This window comes from Sapajus apella, unplaced genomic scaffold, assembly GCF_009761245.1.
Source record: "Sapajus apella isolate SASKATOON/1434 unplaced genomic scaffold, GSC_monkey_1.0 scaffold47, whole genome shotgun sequence".
In the NCBI taxonomy this organism is placed as follows: domain Eukaryota; kingdom Metazoa; phylum Chordata; class Mammalia; order Primates; family Cebidae; genus Sapajus; species Sapajus apella.
This window is the reverse complement of record NW_022436987.1, coordinates 9,281,365-9,297,705: the sequence shown is the minus strand read 5'-3', so window position 1 is coordinate 9,297,705 and position 16,341 is coordinate 9,281,365. Positions and strand designations below refer to the sequence as shown.

The window sequence follows — 16,341 nt, the reverse complement described above, 5'->3', positions numbered from 1 at the left end:
GTCTTGATGAATATACGTACTTGGAATATGCATTTCATGAACCAGCTGATACTAGGGAGCAGATCTGACATGCTGCAGCTAGTACGCCTCACAACCAAATAGAACTTTGATAATGTGCTTTTCCCCAAACCAGAGAGTAGCCACTCTACTCACGAGGGTAATCCTTTGGGTGTGTCTTCTCGGACCAATTCCCATAAAATGTGAGTCTGTACTTGGCAGTCCCACAGGCACAGCAGTCTAAGATGGGTTTGTCAGTCACCCCATCAAATGTGGAATCTGAAACAGTCAGAAAAGTCACCACATTAGAAAGTAAATGTGGGCTGTGTATAAGGTAGTGCTATCACCATCTCATCTTATCCTTGGACTTAGGAAAAGAAGACGCAGTTTTCATTAGTTAATAAGACTTAGAACCAGATCAGTACTTGGGCAATAAAGGATTCTGTATGCCTCTAAGTATGGTAATCTTTTGAAAAAAAAAGAATTCAGAGCTTTTCCTCTAATAACTTGGCAAGATCTGTGGGAACAACAACCAATAGGTTATTTGAGAATATTTAAGATGGGGGCTCTGTTGAAAAATCAGGGGTGAAAATTACTCAATCATCCTTTCTGGATCCTGGTCTCTTTCCCCTTCTCTCCCACAACAGGATTTCTCTAACAAATTTTAAGAGGAATAAATGTGTGTGCTTTCTCTAGGAAATATTCTCTGGGACCAAAATGATAGGACCTGAAGCAATGACTTTGAAGTAGAACAGTGAAAATAAATGGAGAGACGTAAAGAACTACTGAAATGAAAAAAAAAAAAAAATGGCATGCATACATAATCATGTCACTTCTTATCACACTTTCAGAGACTTCACTGGAATGTGTGGGGGACAGAAATGTGTTCATAAGCTCAAGTTTACTGTACTTCTGGGTATAGAAGCAGCCAGGAAAAACTTAAGATTCCCTCTTGGCCCTCATTTTTAGCTGTGAATAGCTGATAAGCGGGGAAAGAGAGATTACATGAATAAATTCAGTATTTCCGATTGTCAAACCCACATCTCTAGATGCACATTGTTGCTTTTAGTATGTTCTGCTTCCTGTAAGATGAAAACAATGACTACGGATGCAACTTGCTTCAATTGCTTTTTTTTTAGTTCTTCCTGTAGTATTAACATAAATGGTTTTTTCTTTGCAGTTGGACATTTATTCTTAAATATTATACAAAGAGCAGTGACAAGGAATATTAAAATCATTGTGAGTCTTAGGAAGAGCATTTTATAAGACTTCCTTTTGGAATTTACTGGGTTGATTTGGTTTAAATGTATAAAATCTGTGATGGACAAAAGTGAATTCTAGGTTGTAGGGTATAGACGAAAGGATGAGACATCATAATAATAAATACAAAATACTGAGTCCTTTTGTGTGTTGATTTCTTTCCATATATTGTCTCATTTGATCCTAACAATGCTAGAAGGTAAGTACTTTTGTTAACCCCACTTTACAGATCAGTAACTTGAGGCAGATTAGGTAACCTGCTCAAGGTCACAGGGTTAGGAATAGGGCAGGCAGAACTGGAGGCCAGGTCTTTTTGGGTCCAGAGCTCACGCCCTTAATCTCTGTGCTACATTACTGCAGGAAAGACCTCCTCTGGATAGGTCTACATAGATAGCAATGAAAGAAAATGTTTTTATTGTTTCTGTGTTGCTTTTCTCAAATGAAGAAAGACACATTGAAAAAACTGGCTCCCAGGCCAGGCGCGGTGGCTCACACTTGTAGTCCCAGCACTTTGGGAGGCCAAGGTGGGCAGATCACGAGGTCAAGAGATCAAGAACATCCTGGCCAACATAGTGAAACCCCGTCTCTACTAAAATACAAAAATTAGCTGGGTATGGTGGTGTACACATATAGTCCCAGGCCAGCTACTCAGGAGGCTGAGGCAAGAAAATTGCTTGAACCCGGGAAGCGGAAGTTGCAGTGAGCAGAGATCACACCACTGTACTTCAGCCTGGCGCCTGAACGAGACTCTGTCTCAAAAAAAAAAAAAAAAAAAAAAGGCTCTCTGCATAGTTCTAGGATTTCTAAATCAGAGATACATGCTGAGGTTTCAATTGTAACTACTAGGGGCTATTAAATGAGGCAGCAATAGTCTCTACAAAAACCAAAAGAGGCCGACTAGTAGCTTTGCCTTATCAAAAGGACTTTCAGATAGAAGTGGTAAACTTAAAGATATTTCTGAGGGTTCAAAGGAATGCACTTATAATAAACCTTTTGGATTTTCAAAGGAAAATAAGCTTCCATTTGAAAAATAAATTTTTAAGTTTGAAAATAAAAACAGACATAACTGTTTTCCTACTGAGGAAAAGCTATTGAAAATGAATCAGGCTTTCAAAGGGCAGTGATAAGAATCGTCCACTTACTCCTAACCACAGCAGGGCCTACCAATCATGAGTAATTTCAGGCTATGGAGCATCTCCAGAGCTGCCCTCTCTCCCCATTTTTACTCCAAATCCACTGGCTTCCTTTTGCAACTCTCTTTCTGTATTCTCTCTCTTGCCTTTTTCTTTTTTTTCTCATTATTTCTTTTTTGTTGACATTTTCCTCCTTTCCCTGTGTTTTCCTTCATTTTCCTTCTTTTTGTCTCTTTCCTTTGTTAGTGACATGGTATTAAAGTATGTGTATGCAGGGCTGGGCATAGTGGCTCATGCCTGTAATCCCAGCACTTTGGAAGGCAGAGGTGGGTGAATCACTTGAGATCAGGAGCTCCAGATCAGCCTGGCCAACACGGCAAATCTCTATTTAGTTCTTATTTGTGAGACAGAGATCTTTCCATCTTTAGTAGAGATGAAACCCCATTTGTACTAAAAATACAAAAATTAGCCAGGCAAGGTGGCATGTGCCTGTAATCCCAACTGCTTGGGAGGCTGAGGCAGGAGAATCGCTTGATCTGAGAGGTGGAGGTTGCAGCGAGCCAAGGTCATGCCACTGTACTCCAGCCGGGGTGACAGAGTAAAACTCTGTCTCAAAAACATTAAAAAATAAAAAATAAAGTATGTGTATGCATATGTTTGTTACAGGTCACTTTTTTGAATATTTTGTTTCTCTGTTCTTAATTGGAAGTAATTTATTGTTTAACTTGCTTTTTAAAAGTATTGATTGCCTTTGCTTTTAATCTGTGCAGCTCTTAATTTTTTCCCTATGGATTAATGACTTAAATTAGAGGAAAATAATAAATACAAGTTTTTCTCTTCCCTTCCTTGATAGATTTGATTGGACTCAACAAGGAAGCAAAGAACATAGAGAACTTAATGAAAGAGCTAGCGATAATTGAGCATACATTTTAAAAAGTTCCTTTGTTCTACGTTTACATTTTCTTAACATGCTTCCCGATTCCCTTTGCTAACTGATGAATTTCCTCATGGGTCTACCATTTCTGGGGAGCATCTACAAGGACACCTAATCATCCTACAGCCCAGGTGCTGCTGAGCTTTTTTTTTTTTTTGTCCATTAAGTTGCCATCGACAAGTGGTCTTTGCATACGGATGCATGATTAGTTACTTTGATAGGATCTCTGTCTCACAAGTGAGAACTAAATAGAGATTTGCCATGCCATTTTATTGACACTGTATCTAGATTATTTTAGCATATTCACAGCTCAGACAAGGCTTCACACAAGAATTGAGACTTTGGGAAGTGCACATTTGTTAATGATTGCTGTCAGAACACGTGGGTGTCAGGGAAGTGTCTCCTAAGAACCCTCAGCTCCTGGAAATAAGGCTGTCCCCTGACAGTCAAACTAACAAAACCATACCACAGTGCCTGTGGGAGAAGACCTAGGGGTGTCTTCTAAATATGTGATCCAAAACACCTACAACTCCATGGCAGCACCTGGATCTCATCACATGGAACTATAGCAGGGATGGGACTGTCATTGAGGAACCAAGAGCTTAATAAGTGGAGATGCTCCATTTAGAGAAAGGTTGAGTGAACTTGCAGGCAGCTGAACACACAAAAAAGAAAATCCACAGAAGCCACATGTGGTGGTGCCCTTCTGGAAGCTAATGGTGGCCTCTCTGGACTGCAAATTCCAGCTCTCCAGCCCCTCTGGGAGGTATGACCCTAATGCAAGGCATCCGACTCTCTCTTCTTTGCTATTGCCATGTTCCCCAAGCAATCCCAAACAGGGGACCTAGCTTTTGCTCAGCTCATCTACAGGGGGACAATGCATTGATCTGTCAAAGGCAATGATAAGAACTATTGAACTGGATGAAGTTGTTTTGATAGAAAGCAATGGTTAAGGGCACTGGCTCCTAACTTCAAACCCTGCCTTCCACCACTAGCTCTATGATGCTGAGAAAGCTATTTAAACTTTTTGTGTCAGGTTCCTCATCTATAAAATAAAAATAATAATCTTTACCATATAGGGCTGTTGTGCAGATTACAAAATTAATCTATATAAAGTGCTTTGAATAGTTCTTGCCATGTAGCAAAGCACTAAAAAATTATTAGCTATTATTATTGTTTTCCCAGAAGACCTTTATCAACCTTTCTTTTTCTTAATAGCTTATAATTTGCTGTAGTTGGAGAGGATTATTTCTTCTCAAAAGACTAATTGCTCTAAATGCAAATAGAAATTCTGCAAAAATAAATAGAAATGAGATAGTTATGCTGCATAAATATAGAATATTTTTATTTTTATTTAGTTATCTAGCAACTTCTAAAAACATTCAGATGTTTAAGGTCTGAATTCTTTTTTTACAGATTAATGAATAAGCTTTCAGATATAGATAACAAGAGCTATCTATTCTACAGATAACATTTACTATGTGTCAATGAGGTACTGTACTATTTTATGTGTTTAAGTCACACGGCTAGAAAGGGCAGGGGCAGATTCAAACCTGGGCCTGGTTTAAACTCAGGCCTCTGCTTTATCCTCCCCAGCCTAGTTAGTCTCTACGTGCTTTGTTAGGATACCTTCAACCTAAGGAGAGGGGGCTGATGAACTTGCAAATGTAAGGACTAGATCCTTGAGTGTGGTGATCTCACAAGGTCAACGCCCCCTTGGCATCCCCATCCCCTGCTGGTCTTCTCTGGAGAAAATCCCCCCATATTGTCTGGGTGCCATACAAGATCCTGCTGGGGACTTTTTCCAAAGAACCATTATAGACTTTTTAAAGGTACACAATTGTACATTCCTTAATTAAGTCCTGTGAATTATTCCAAAGAACCTCTTCAGAATAATCACTGTTTCACAAAAATAAGACGACGACACCTATATAAGGTACATTATCTCCTACCCAGGGAATCAAGCTGAGTAATTAGGGCTTAAGGCGGATCCAATTATCCACAGCACACAGCCAGATTAAAAATCAGTGCTACGTGAGACAGCAAGAACCCAGAGGAACTCACGAAGTCCAGTGGCCTCCTGCAGCAGGCTTGTGCAGGAGGAGCTGCCTTCCACGTATCTGCCTCTGCCCCTCCCCTTCCCCCTCCCCCTCCCCCTCCCCTTCCCCCTCCCCCCCTCACCCCGCCAGCCCGCCAGCATCTTACCTTGTTCACAAAGTTTCTTGGTCAGAGAGCCCTCATCTTGAAAGTAAATAATGCGTTTTTGTACGATGCTGGCCCTGTGGAGAAAGAAGACCCAAGCACAGTGGTGAGGAGGACAGGAAGGCAGGTTTGGGGGATCAGTCAGACCTGGTCCCTGCTTGGCTTTATGGGTTTGAGTGAATCATCCCAACCCCCTGTGTCTCAGTCTCACGCCTGTAATCCAAGCACTTTGGAGGCCAAGGCGGGAGGATCACCTGAGGTCGGGAGTTCAAGACCAGCCTGACCAACATGGTAAAACCCAGTCTTAAAAAAAAAAAAAAAAAGAAAGAAAATTAACATAAGAGCAATACCTACTTTATGGATTGTGGTGAGAACTAAGTTGGAAAATGTATGTCAAGAGATTAACACCTATCTAGAAACCACTGCATTTAATGTTAGTTACTAAGTTGTTTTTGGTGGTAAGGTTATTGTGAAGGTAAGAAAGTGAACTAACAGTATTTTAATAACTTTTCTCAATGGTTCATTTTACTCTGCTTTTCATGTTAAACTATTGAGGCCATTTATAGATCAACCAAATTGAAATCACAGAAGCATGTCAAATCCTCTTTGTGAAGGGGGAAAAGGAATTTAAAAATACGTTTTGATTTGTTCTGAAAATGTCATTCTATATCTTTCTTGAAAGTCTAGACAAAACTGTCTCCTACATTCTGAACAAAGACAACTTCAGCTGTTATATCTCCCTCTTAAACATGTCAAATGCAGGATCTTAGAATTTAGAAAAAATATATTGAGGTTGAAAAATGACACTTTTGGCCAGCACATATTTTTGCTTTAATCTGGGATTGCACAGACATGCTTCTTTTATTTTGACCCATTCTGTTATTTATTTTCAGCTGGCCTTGAAGAGATTGAATCCTGAAACCCACAGTTCCAGTAATTTGAAAGTTTTCAACATTTAAAACTGAGAAAATGTGAAAGGATCTTGGGCCACTTCTATTGATAGTCTTCAGCAATGCCACTCAGTCAAAAGGTAATTTTCACTTCCATTCACCCTATTTAACAGATATAGGGATCCCTTGACTCTGTTATAGCGGACCACGCTGAAGGAGTGTTAAAGTCAGATGATCTGCACTGTCTCACATGATCCCAGACCCAGGAATGGGGCCATGTGTGCATAGATCCACAGAGATGGAGGCAACCTTCCTAATGGTCTGGACCTAGGCCATGATGACTTTCCAAAGAAACGTCTACTCTATATCCAGTCTTGCACAAAATAATACAATTCTGACTAGCTTACAATGTCTTTTACAGTCATTTCTTAACCAAGAGAGACAAGATGTTGAAATAAATGAATGAAATATGCTTCCTGTCTACACAAAGCTACTTTGATCATTCTTTTGACCACGATGCAAAAGAAAGTTTCCTCAGGCCAAGAGGAAAACAGTTTTCCTCACCCCAAAGCCAAATAATGAAACCTTTCGTTAGTCAGGGCATCCCATCATCTCTAACAGTGCTTTTCAGTGCTTTCTACTCTGTGCCTCCAGGACCCCTGTGGTGGGGAAGGGGCAGGCTTGGTGGGAAGTACCCCAGGCCCCACATTCCTGCTTCAACCAAAGGCTCCATCCTAATTTCAACCACAACGGCCTCCTTTCCCAATTTGTCTTCCTGTTATATTTACTGGTGTATTTTCAACAAATGGTGGTCTGCTTAGGGGCCTGAGGGAGGTGCCAGGACGCTGTCATAAACAAGCCAGATGGGGCCATACTTCCCATTCTCAAAGTTTGCAGCATAGAAAGAGAAAGGATCAAACAACCAAACCTGTAGCTGATCATTTAACACAACCTTGATTAAAGGCCGCAAGGAAGTCCACAGAGTGCAGGAGAGCATAGAATAGAGTGTCCTGACCATGCTGAGAAACCCTTAGCCAAAAAAGGGTGGCAGAGCTGTGGTTTGAAATGGCGAACTAAGAGCTAACTAGGCAAGTGGAAGGGAGGAGTCAGAGAGAGGGCATCCCTTATAAAGTTCTTCAGGAGGGGAGGGACATGGGCTTGTGAGAGGACCTACGAGTGGTAAGTCAAGGAGGTAGTACAGGTTACACATGCCTAATCTGAAAATCCAAAATCTGAAATGCTCCAAAATCCAGAACTTTTCAGATGCTGGCATGACACTACAATGGAAAATTCCACGCCTGACCTCATGTATCAGGTCACATTAAAACATGGATTGATAGCACATAAATTTAGGGTTAGGAACGATGGTGATGCCAAACAACCACAAACTGTTCACATGGCAGGCTGCAGTGGTGACACCTTTGCTTTCTGATGGCTCAATGTTTGTGTAAAACACAAACTTGTTTTATGCACAAAATTATTAAGAAGAATGTATAACATTAGCTTCAGGATACACACACACACACACACACACACACACACACACACGCCTATTCATGTATGTGTTTGAAACGTACATGAATTTTGTGTTTAGACTTGGGTCCCCATCCCAAGATATCTCATTGTGTATATGCGAATATTCCAAAATCCGAAAAAAAAAATCACAAATCCAAAACATTTCTGGTCTCAAGCACTTCGGATAAGGAATACTCAACCTGTATGAGATGAGCTGGGAAGGTGGGTAGGGCCACATTACCCAGAGCCAGCAGGGAGATGGCATTTCACTCCAACTTTAATGAGATATCTTTGAAGAGTGTGCCTGGAGGACTGAGATGATAAGATCTGCTCTTTTAAAGGAGCACTTGGGACACAGTAGAAACCAGTTGGTGTGTGGCTGCAGTGGACGGAGCTCCCATCAAAATCAAGTTTTGATTCCATAAAGCTCTCTTGCTAAAAACATCTGAAAATCAGTCATCTACAGGATAAAATACAAACTTATCACATTCAAGGCTCTTTATAATTTTCCCCAAAGATGTCCCGCCTTCAGCTGTCATCACTTTGTGCCCAGCTTTCTGGGTTGCAGACTTTGGATGTTTATTCTCTTTGTGTGAACACCTCTTCCATTAGACCAGGCCTTTTGGCTGGTCTACAACAAGACCCTACTTCTGTTGCTTCCTCTCCCAGAATCACCCATGCCGGCCTTTGCTTGCCTCTGTAATAAGTACTCAGAATCTTCCTCCTACTGTAAAAGGGGGGTAATGGCAAAGCCTATAATTTAAAAGCATGATCATGCACAGAAAAGTAATTGCCTTCCAATTTTTGAAATATATGATTATAAAAATTTGGGGGGACTAGAGAAGGAAAACATGTATTCCTATAAGATGTCTCAGCTTCCTCAATGTTCTATAAAGTCTAAGGTAGCCCATTTCCTCTTTTTAATAATTGTTGTCATTTCTGAGCCCTTACTATATGCTAGCCTGCACTAAGGAGGCATTTTATGTATATTATCACCTTATATAACATATGCTTTATACATGACAGGTTCTCAAATTTTTCATCCAAAACCCTTGGTCTGGATGTGTTTTTGAATTCAGAAATTTTTAGATATCAGAAAGAATATACATATACCATTAATACCCCTATAATCAAACACATCAATATTCTACAGCAAAATGTTAGATTATGGGGCCAGGTGCTGTGGCTCAAGCTGGTAATCCCAGCACTTTGGGAAGCCAAAATGGGTGGATCACTTGAGGTCAGGAGTTCGAGACCAGCCTGGCCAAGATGGTGAAACACCATCTCTACTAAAAATTGAAAAATTAGCTAAGTGAGGTGGCCCATGCCTGTAATCCCAGTGACTTGAGATTCTGAGGCAGGAGAATCGCTTGAACTCAGGAGGAGGAGGTTGCAGTAAGCCAAGATTGTGCCACTGTACTCCAGCTTGGATGACAGAGGGAAAAAAAAAAGTTAGATTATGTTTGAATTTCATTTATCCTCCCTAAGAGTACTGCTGCTGCCTACTCACTTTTCTGTCTTCTGTGCTAGATTCCAAGATTCGTACCTTACTTATTTCTCTAAATGTTAGTATCATTCTCCTAACGTTCTAGGAGAAGAAGCAGGGTTTGGGGACAGGAGAGAATCTGAGGTTAATGTGGCTTAGGATGTGATGGTGGTCAGTCTAGTGGGTAGTTAGACATAGGGCATTGTAACTCTGCAGAGCTGTGAGGGAATGGGAGTGTGGATGTGGGAGTTGCTGGCCTGGGTAAGAGTCAAAGCACTTGGAGTGGCTGATGTCACCCAGCGAAAGTGTGCAGAGTGAGAATGAGAGTCTAACCCAGCCCAGAACTCCAAGGAAGACCAGCATTCACCTACAGAGATGCCAACAGAGACCAGGACTTTGGTATACTTGGTTGCAGAAGTTTCTTTTTATTCCTCATTTGGACAACTCCTGAGAGAATTTTATATTCTGAGAAAATGCATTTTACTTTGAGTCTGTTCCCATCAAAACTATAAAATTCAGCTGAGGTTTATAAATCATATTATCGTTCAGAAAAATAATAGCTTTACAAGATGAGAAAGCTGTTAGTAAGAACTCCCTTAGCATTTCAAAATGACAAATTTCTCCCATTCTGTGTTGCAATTTGGCAGTACTGTTGCATAGCATTTATATACTGAATGCTCTCTTATCATGAGAGAGCACGTTAAGGAAATCTAAATTAAATTTCTCAGTATGTTAGCTTCTCAAACTTTAGAATATGGAGGTTCTAAATAACTCACTAATCATTTCAAAAGTTCTCTTTTCAACCTGAAGTGAACATTTCCGAAAATGCCATCCTGACTCTCTTAGGGGCTCAGCCCTTTTCTGTCTGGAGGGTTTACTCATTTACTGTTCATTTTCCTGGGGAATTGCCTGCTGGGGTGAAGTTAGAGGTTGGTAAATTGTGGGTTTGCTGTCTAGTACTAAAAGGTGCTGGGATCCCTATTCCCAGGGAGAGGGAGAGCTTAGAAACTGAAGTACTTGGGAGAGATCAAGTCATTAAATGATTTTAAAAAATATACCTGGATCCTCAGGGAAAGAGTCACTGCCATGTAGAGACAACTCATGTAAGCTCCTACTGCACTGTGTTGCGCACAGTAAATATCCAGTATGTGGTGGTCATTTTATTGCTGCCAACCCCTAATTCCCCTAACAAAGTCACCAACCCCTAACAAAGTACCTGGCACATAATAAGTACTTAATAAACAGTAGCTATTATTATGATTGATGTCAGGTCTGTTTCTTTGCTTGTGGAAGGAGGAGTGAGGGCATTACCTTGGTCAGCTGTTTCAGACAGAGACAATAAATTGCCAAAATGAAGGCTGGGTTTGTGGTCTCTAGACTATTTTTGCTAGCCTTCTTCCCAATTCCAGTAAAATCTTTATTACTGAACATTTCTTGAAATACTTTATAAAATTTCTCTATGATCTCAGTAACGTTTTCCATGGAGTTGGTCCAGTTTATAACCAGTAACATTTATTCTCATCCACCAAGGAAAAAATTAACTGTGGGATGACCCAGGAATCAAATATTGAAGTCACTGCAATGATAATATCAGATGCTGAGACTGCCTCCCTTATTTTACTTCACAAGGATGCCAGGGGCTAACTGAACCATGGGTGCACATTTATCCAAAGGCTGTGTGCATGCCAGGATGCACGCTCACCAATCTTGTATATGGCTTTGGATGGGTCTCAAGAAATAGAGATAAGTCCAAGAGTTAACAAGTACCCTGGAAGCCCATGAGTGTGCCCATGGAAGAAGAAAAGTGAACACTTATCTGCAGGACTCTATCTACAAGACTCTTAAGAACCCCATGACTATTCAAGGGTAAGGCTGCAATCTCTGCTTGAAGTCACAAAGCTATAGATTCAGGCCTCATCTACCATGACAGTAAAAAAGCAATTCCAGTAGCTGCCATGAGATTATTCCTGATTAATTATCATTCACTCATAAAACATATCTCGAGCATTCATTTTGTGTCAGGCACTATGTTATTAGGAGCTGAAACTTCAAAGAGGAATAAGAAATGATGCCTTCCAGTAAGGAGCTCCTATTCCAGTGGGTAAAAAGAGAGAAGCAGAAAAAGGAAATTGGAAATCAATGTGGAACATGATAATGGAGGAACCATGGGAGGCAGAAGTGAAGTGACCAACTTCACAATGGCAAGGCTTCAGAGGAGGAGGTGATGGTGGCTCTGAAGGTCTGAATTGAGAGAGGGGCACGGAAAATAGAAACTCTATGAGACACGTGGTAGGAAAATTCATCAGGACTTAGTAACTTGTTGGATATAGGGCAGAAAGAGAAAGTTGAACATAAGGTATTTTATTTATTTATTGTTTATTTAACAGTGTCTAACAAGACACTTTCCTATCTGCTTCACAAATATTAATGCATTTAATCCCCTCAACAACCTCAAGAGGAAGTCATTACTATTATCTCTGTTTTACAGGTGAGAAAACTGAGATACAGGGAGGTAAGTGAACTGACTTCCTAGGTATGAACCCCAATGACTAGAAGGAGAAATAGCAATGCTAGGATTGATGCAAAAGACGGGGATAAGAAAGATTTTTTTTATTTTTAAAATTTTTATTGAGATATTGTAGATTCGTATATAGTTGTACAAAATACAAAGAGATTGTACTCTGCCTGGTTTCTTCCAATGGTGACACTTTGCAAAACTTAGTATAATTATACAACCATGATACTGACATTGATATAATTCACTGGGCTTGAGTCTGGGTACAAAATGGTGCAATGAGGTTAATGAAAGCCAGATTATGTCGTTTGAAAGAAACTCCGACACTTTCTATGACAGAACATACCCCAGTGACTCTCAGAACACAAATCTGTTAAAATCCCAATCAAAGAATCATCTACAAGTGCTATGGTAACTCAAAGGAGGGCGGCCATTTCTGGCTGTGCCGACGTGGAGATCGAGGTGGAGTTGGGGGAAGTGCTGGTAGAAATGAGGTTGATCAGGTGTAACTTCTTGGAAAAATGGCACAAGAGTTTGACTTGGAATCCTACAGAGTAAAACCAGGGACAGGAACTTTGCAGCAGAGCTGCACATCAGAAAGAGACCCTTGGCAGGCCCACCATCTATGGCCTTTGGAAACAACATTCTCTGCTCTGAGCATTCATCTCGACCTGAATCAAGGGTATCAGCTCCACACAGTGCTGCACACCCACGTGCAGCTAAGGTTATTACCAGAATCTGGCTAAGAGGTTGGTTAGGCTCTTAATAACACTACAATCCATTCCCAACCTTGTATGGTCACTGGATTTTTCAAGCTCTTGATTCGCATTGAACAAAGTTACACCTACAAAGCCCTCGTTCTGATTTTAATAAAAACTAGAGGAAAGCTGGTTTTAATGCTCAGTTTATTTCCTCTTCGAAATTTAGACTGATGTAGGGATAACAAGCTTACCATGATCCCATCCTCTCATATTGTTCAACTTCAGACCTCATTTTTATCATATATCTTGTCAATACCACCACTCTAGCACATTAAAATTTACCCTTCTTCCCAAATCCAATGGAAAACTAATGAGGAATTGATTTTCATATCATAAAAGAGATAAAAAAAAAGAAAATAATTACACTAGATTGTGTTTTGAAAGAACTAATTTAGATGTGAGAGGTATTAAAACCAGACAGATATTCATTTACTCATGAGTTTGTCTAACAGAGTAAGTGCCACAAAGTTGTGTTAGGACCTGGAGATGCAAAGATGAATAAGCTATCATTTGTATGATACCAAATAGCTGCCAGCCTGACAGGAGAGCAACATAATCTGTTGAATCAGAACACTGCACAGCAAATCCTGGTGTCTACCCAGCATCCATTCCCTCCATCATCCTCACTTGCAGAGCTGTCATTTTGTTTGGGGTAATATCAGGCATGCCAGTCATGACTGTGCTGTTCCTGCTTTCCCAGCCTTCCTTGCTGCTGGTGGGGGGACATGTGACCCACATGTGGCCTCAATAACATAACGGGAAGTTTGTAAGATGGAAGGAAGTTCTCCTGAGGAGGTTTTGCTTTCCAGCTAAGAAAAATAAATGACCCACCATGGCCTTTCCCTTATAAATAAAATGTGTGGAACAAGGCAGCCATTTTGCTACCATGAAGAAAGGCTGAGAAGACTCACAGAAACACTGGCCCTGACATCATTTAGCTGCTGAAAGAAAGCAGCAGTCACCTACCCTGGGGCTTCCTGTAGTATGGGAAAAACAATCCTCTATTCGTTGAAGCCATCATCAGCCAAGTTTTCTAATGAATGCTCTGCTCTTAAATGCACGCCTAACTGATGAAAAGAGGCATGATGGGATATAGGGAGGGCAGTTCAGAGGAAAGGATGAACCAGGCTCTGTCTGGTCCCATATGTAGGCCACAAGTTTGCACCACTGGGGAGCCACTGAAGGTCTTTTGTTGTTTTTGTTTTTTGAGACCGAGTCTCACTCTGTCGCCTAGGCTGGAATACAGTGGCATGAACATAGCTTACTGCAGCCTCAACCTCCTGGACTCAAGTGATCCTCCTGCCTCAGTTTCCTGAGTAGCTGGGACAACTGGTGCCTGCCACTATGCTTGGCTGCTTTTTACATTTTTTGTAGAGATGGGGTCTTGCTATGCCGTCCAGGCTGGTCTCGAATTCCTAGCAAGTGATCCTCCTGCCTAGGGCCTCCCAAAGTGCTGGGATTACAGGCGTGAGTGATCACTCCCGGACTGAAGGTTTTTGGTGGGAGTGATGGACAGGGATGCTCTTGATCAGAAGAGACTATGAGAAGTGGGATAGCTGTGGACAAGGCCTTATAAGAATGCCTTGGATTTGGGAACCAGAAGGTCCCTGCTGTCTTGTGCTGGGTCAGGCCTTCAAGATTACACCCCAGCATGTGGCTGTAAGGGAAAGGCAGGGTAGGGGCTGTGGGCAGGAGCTTGACAGGAAAACACAAGCAAGGGAAATACTCTTTTTTCTCTGGAGGAAGTTTTCACATGCCTGTAAGGTGAAGCAGAAGAAACAGTAGACATCCTTAAGGGTACCTGCTGGATCACCAGCTGGAAATTGGTCAGCTGTTGGAAAACTCTTCAATTCACATGAATGAAATAAATAGGCTGTGGGAAGTAGTCCCGGTTGTGGAAGCTCTAACAGGAGGGAATTCTAGGTATTCAACAGAAGTGTTTCTTATTTTCTGTAATTGTTTTAAACCAAACTATCCATTTTTTTTCATCCTATTTTGACCCTTAATGGTTTCCTTTCTCTGGTTTAAATTATCCACGGCATTTACTAACCTGCAAAGAGATATCTGTCTAATCCCTGAGCCTGGGGTGAAGGCAGTATCTCACATACATCCCTAAGCCAAAAAGCTTTTTTCTCTTAATAACAAATGAACAAGGGTTTTGATGTTACTGAAGAATTACTTTTATTTTTCCATCAGCCTAAGCACATTACTTAGCATTTTGCAGTTGATTAGTGATACCTGGGGTGTTACTAGTTAAGGGACATCTGGCAGGCTCACCGTCTCTACGACATTGTTTAGTTGGTGATTATTAATGCCTCTTACAGTTCACTTGCTAGTCAGTGACCTGCCTGGCTCTCCCTTCCAACTTCTTCACATCTATAAACCCTTCCTTAAACTCAGAGCCCCTTGGGTCCAGGGACTGTGTCTTATTCATCATTGCATTTCTGGGACCTAACAGAGGATCTGGTCAAGGCTTATCAAACCTGGGGTTCTTAACATAGGGTTTGTAGACAGGTTTTAGGATGATGAAATTTTGTCTGATGTGCACAAGTACATTTTTCTGAGTAAGAATGCATAGCTTTCATCTGCTTCTTAAAGGGGTTCCTGACCCCAAAAAGCTTAAGAAGCACCATTAGGTGGTTGAAATATATGAGAGCAGATATTCAGAATGGCATGAATGTTACTCCATTTAATAAAATATCCAACTAAGACATACACTTTTTTCCTAAAAGATTAAGGTCAAATTTTTATTCCAAGCACCCAAGTCTTCAACTACTTTCTCTCCAGACTATGCTCTGATCCAAAATAGAACCTGTCTCAGCTGGAAAACAAGAAATAGAAAGTGAAGTGTTGCTCTTGGGTTTCTCCGGTGTTCTGTGCAGAGTCCTTGCTGCTCCGCGGCAGGGCGTGGGTGTAATCACATAATCACCCCAGCCTCTAAGGAAGAGGAAATGCTGCCACATTGCAAGCTCCCTCTTGGCTGGGTTCATGCAAGTCATCACTCTCTGCAGTTTGTCCCACTTTGCCTTGGCTTCAGCCTTCACCTGCTTCTGTGGGTTCCTGTAAACCAAGGCTGGCTGCTAGAACACTGCCCTCTCAGGTGTAAGGAAACAATCCAGGTGCTAGAATAAAGTCCTTGAGTGTAGGCCACCTGCCCTTCTTTCTGTTTCTTCTCACTCAGGTTTTCTGCTGTGTAAACGGGACTGTCCTGTAGAGTAGTGGAACTGGCTGTTGGAAGATGCTTGCTCCTTTAGGTAGGGTTGGAGGTGTGGAGAGCAAGGGGGGTTACTGTTCTCAGCTAGGAACTCAAAGCCTCTGGAACCCTAGCCTCTGGATTCCAGACTTTGAACCCCTGAAAAAGTTGTATGGAAAGTATATGCAAAATTGCAAGCATGTGCATTGCTTTGGAGAGAGATTCTGCCACTCTCTAAAGCAGAAGACATGATTTTCATGCCTGCTAATACCCACCCGACTCCCCTCTACCTTACCCTAAGGAAGGACACACACAGAAAATTAAATGAAGGATTTTCTGATTAATTACTGCAGTAACTTCCTCATGGTCTCCTGTCCTTGCCAACCCATCCCATTTACCTACACTCTGCCAGGGGACTAATCATCACTTCCTCATTATTACTTTCTTTCACACAT

The 16,341-nt window shown here is 41.3% G+C and overlaps 1 protein-coding gene across 3 annotated transcripts in view; it reads right to left on the bottom strand.

The window, feature by feature from the left end:
- Positions 1-16,341, bottom strand: part of SPON1 (spondin 1) — a 301,120-nt gene that overhangs the window by 179,291 nt on the left and 105,488 nt on the right. For all 3 annotated transcript variants that reach the window (XM_032240836.1, XM_032240837.1, XM_032240835.1), the window contains exons 4-5: positions 5,530-5,603; positions 154-276 (exon numbers count right to left, since the gene is read on the bottom strand). In XM_032240836.1, the coding sequence (XP_032096727.1) occupies positions 154-276; positions 5,530-5,603 (197 nt within the window). The remainder of the gene's footprint in view (positions 1-153; positions 277-5,529; positions 5,604-16,341) is intronic.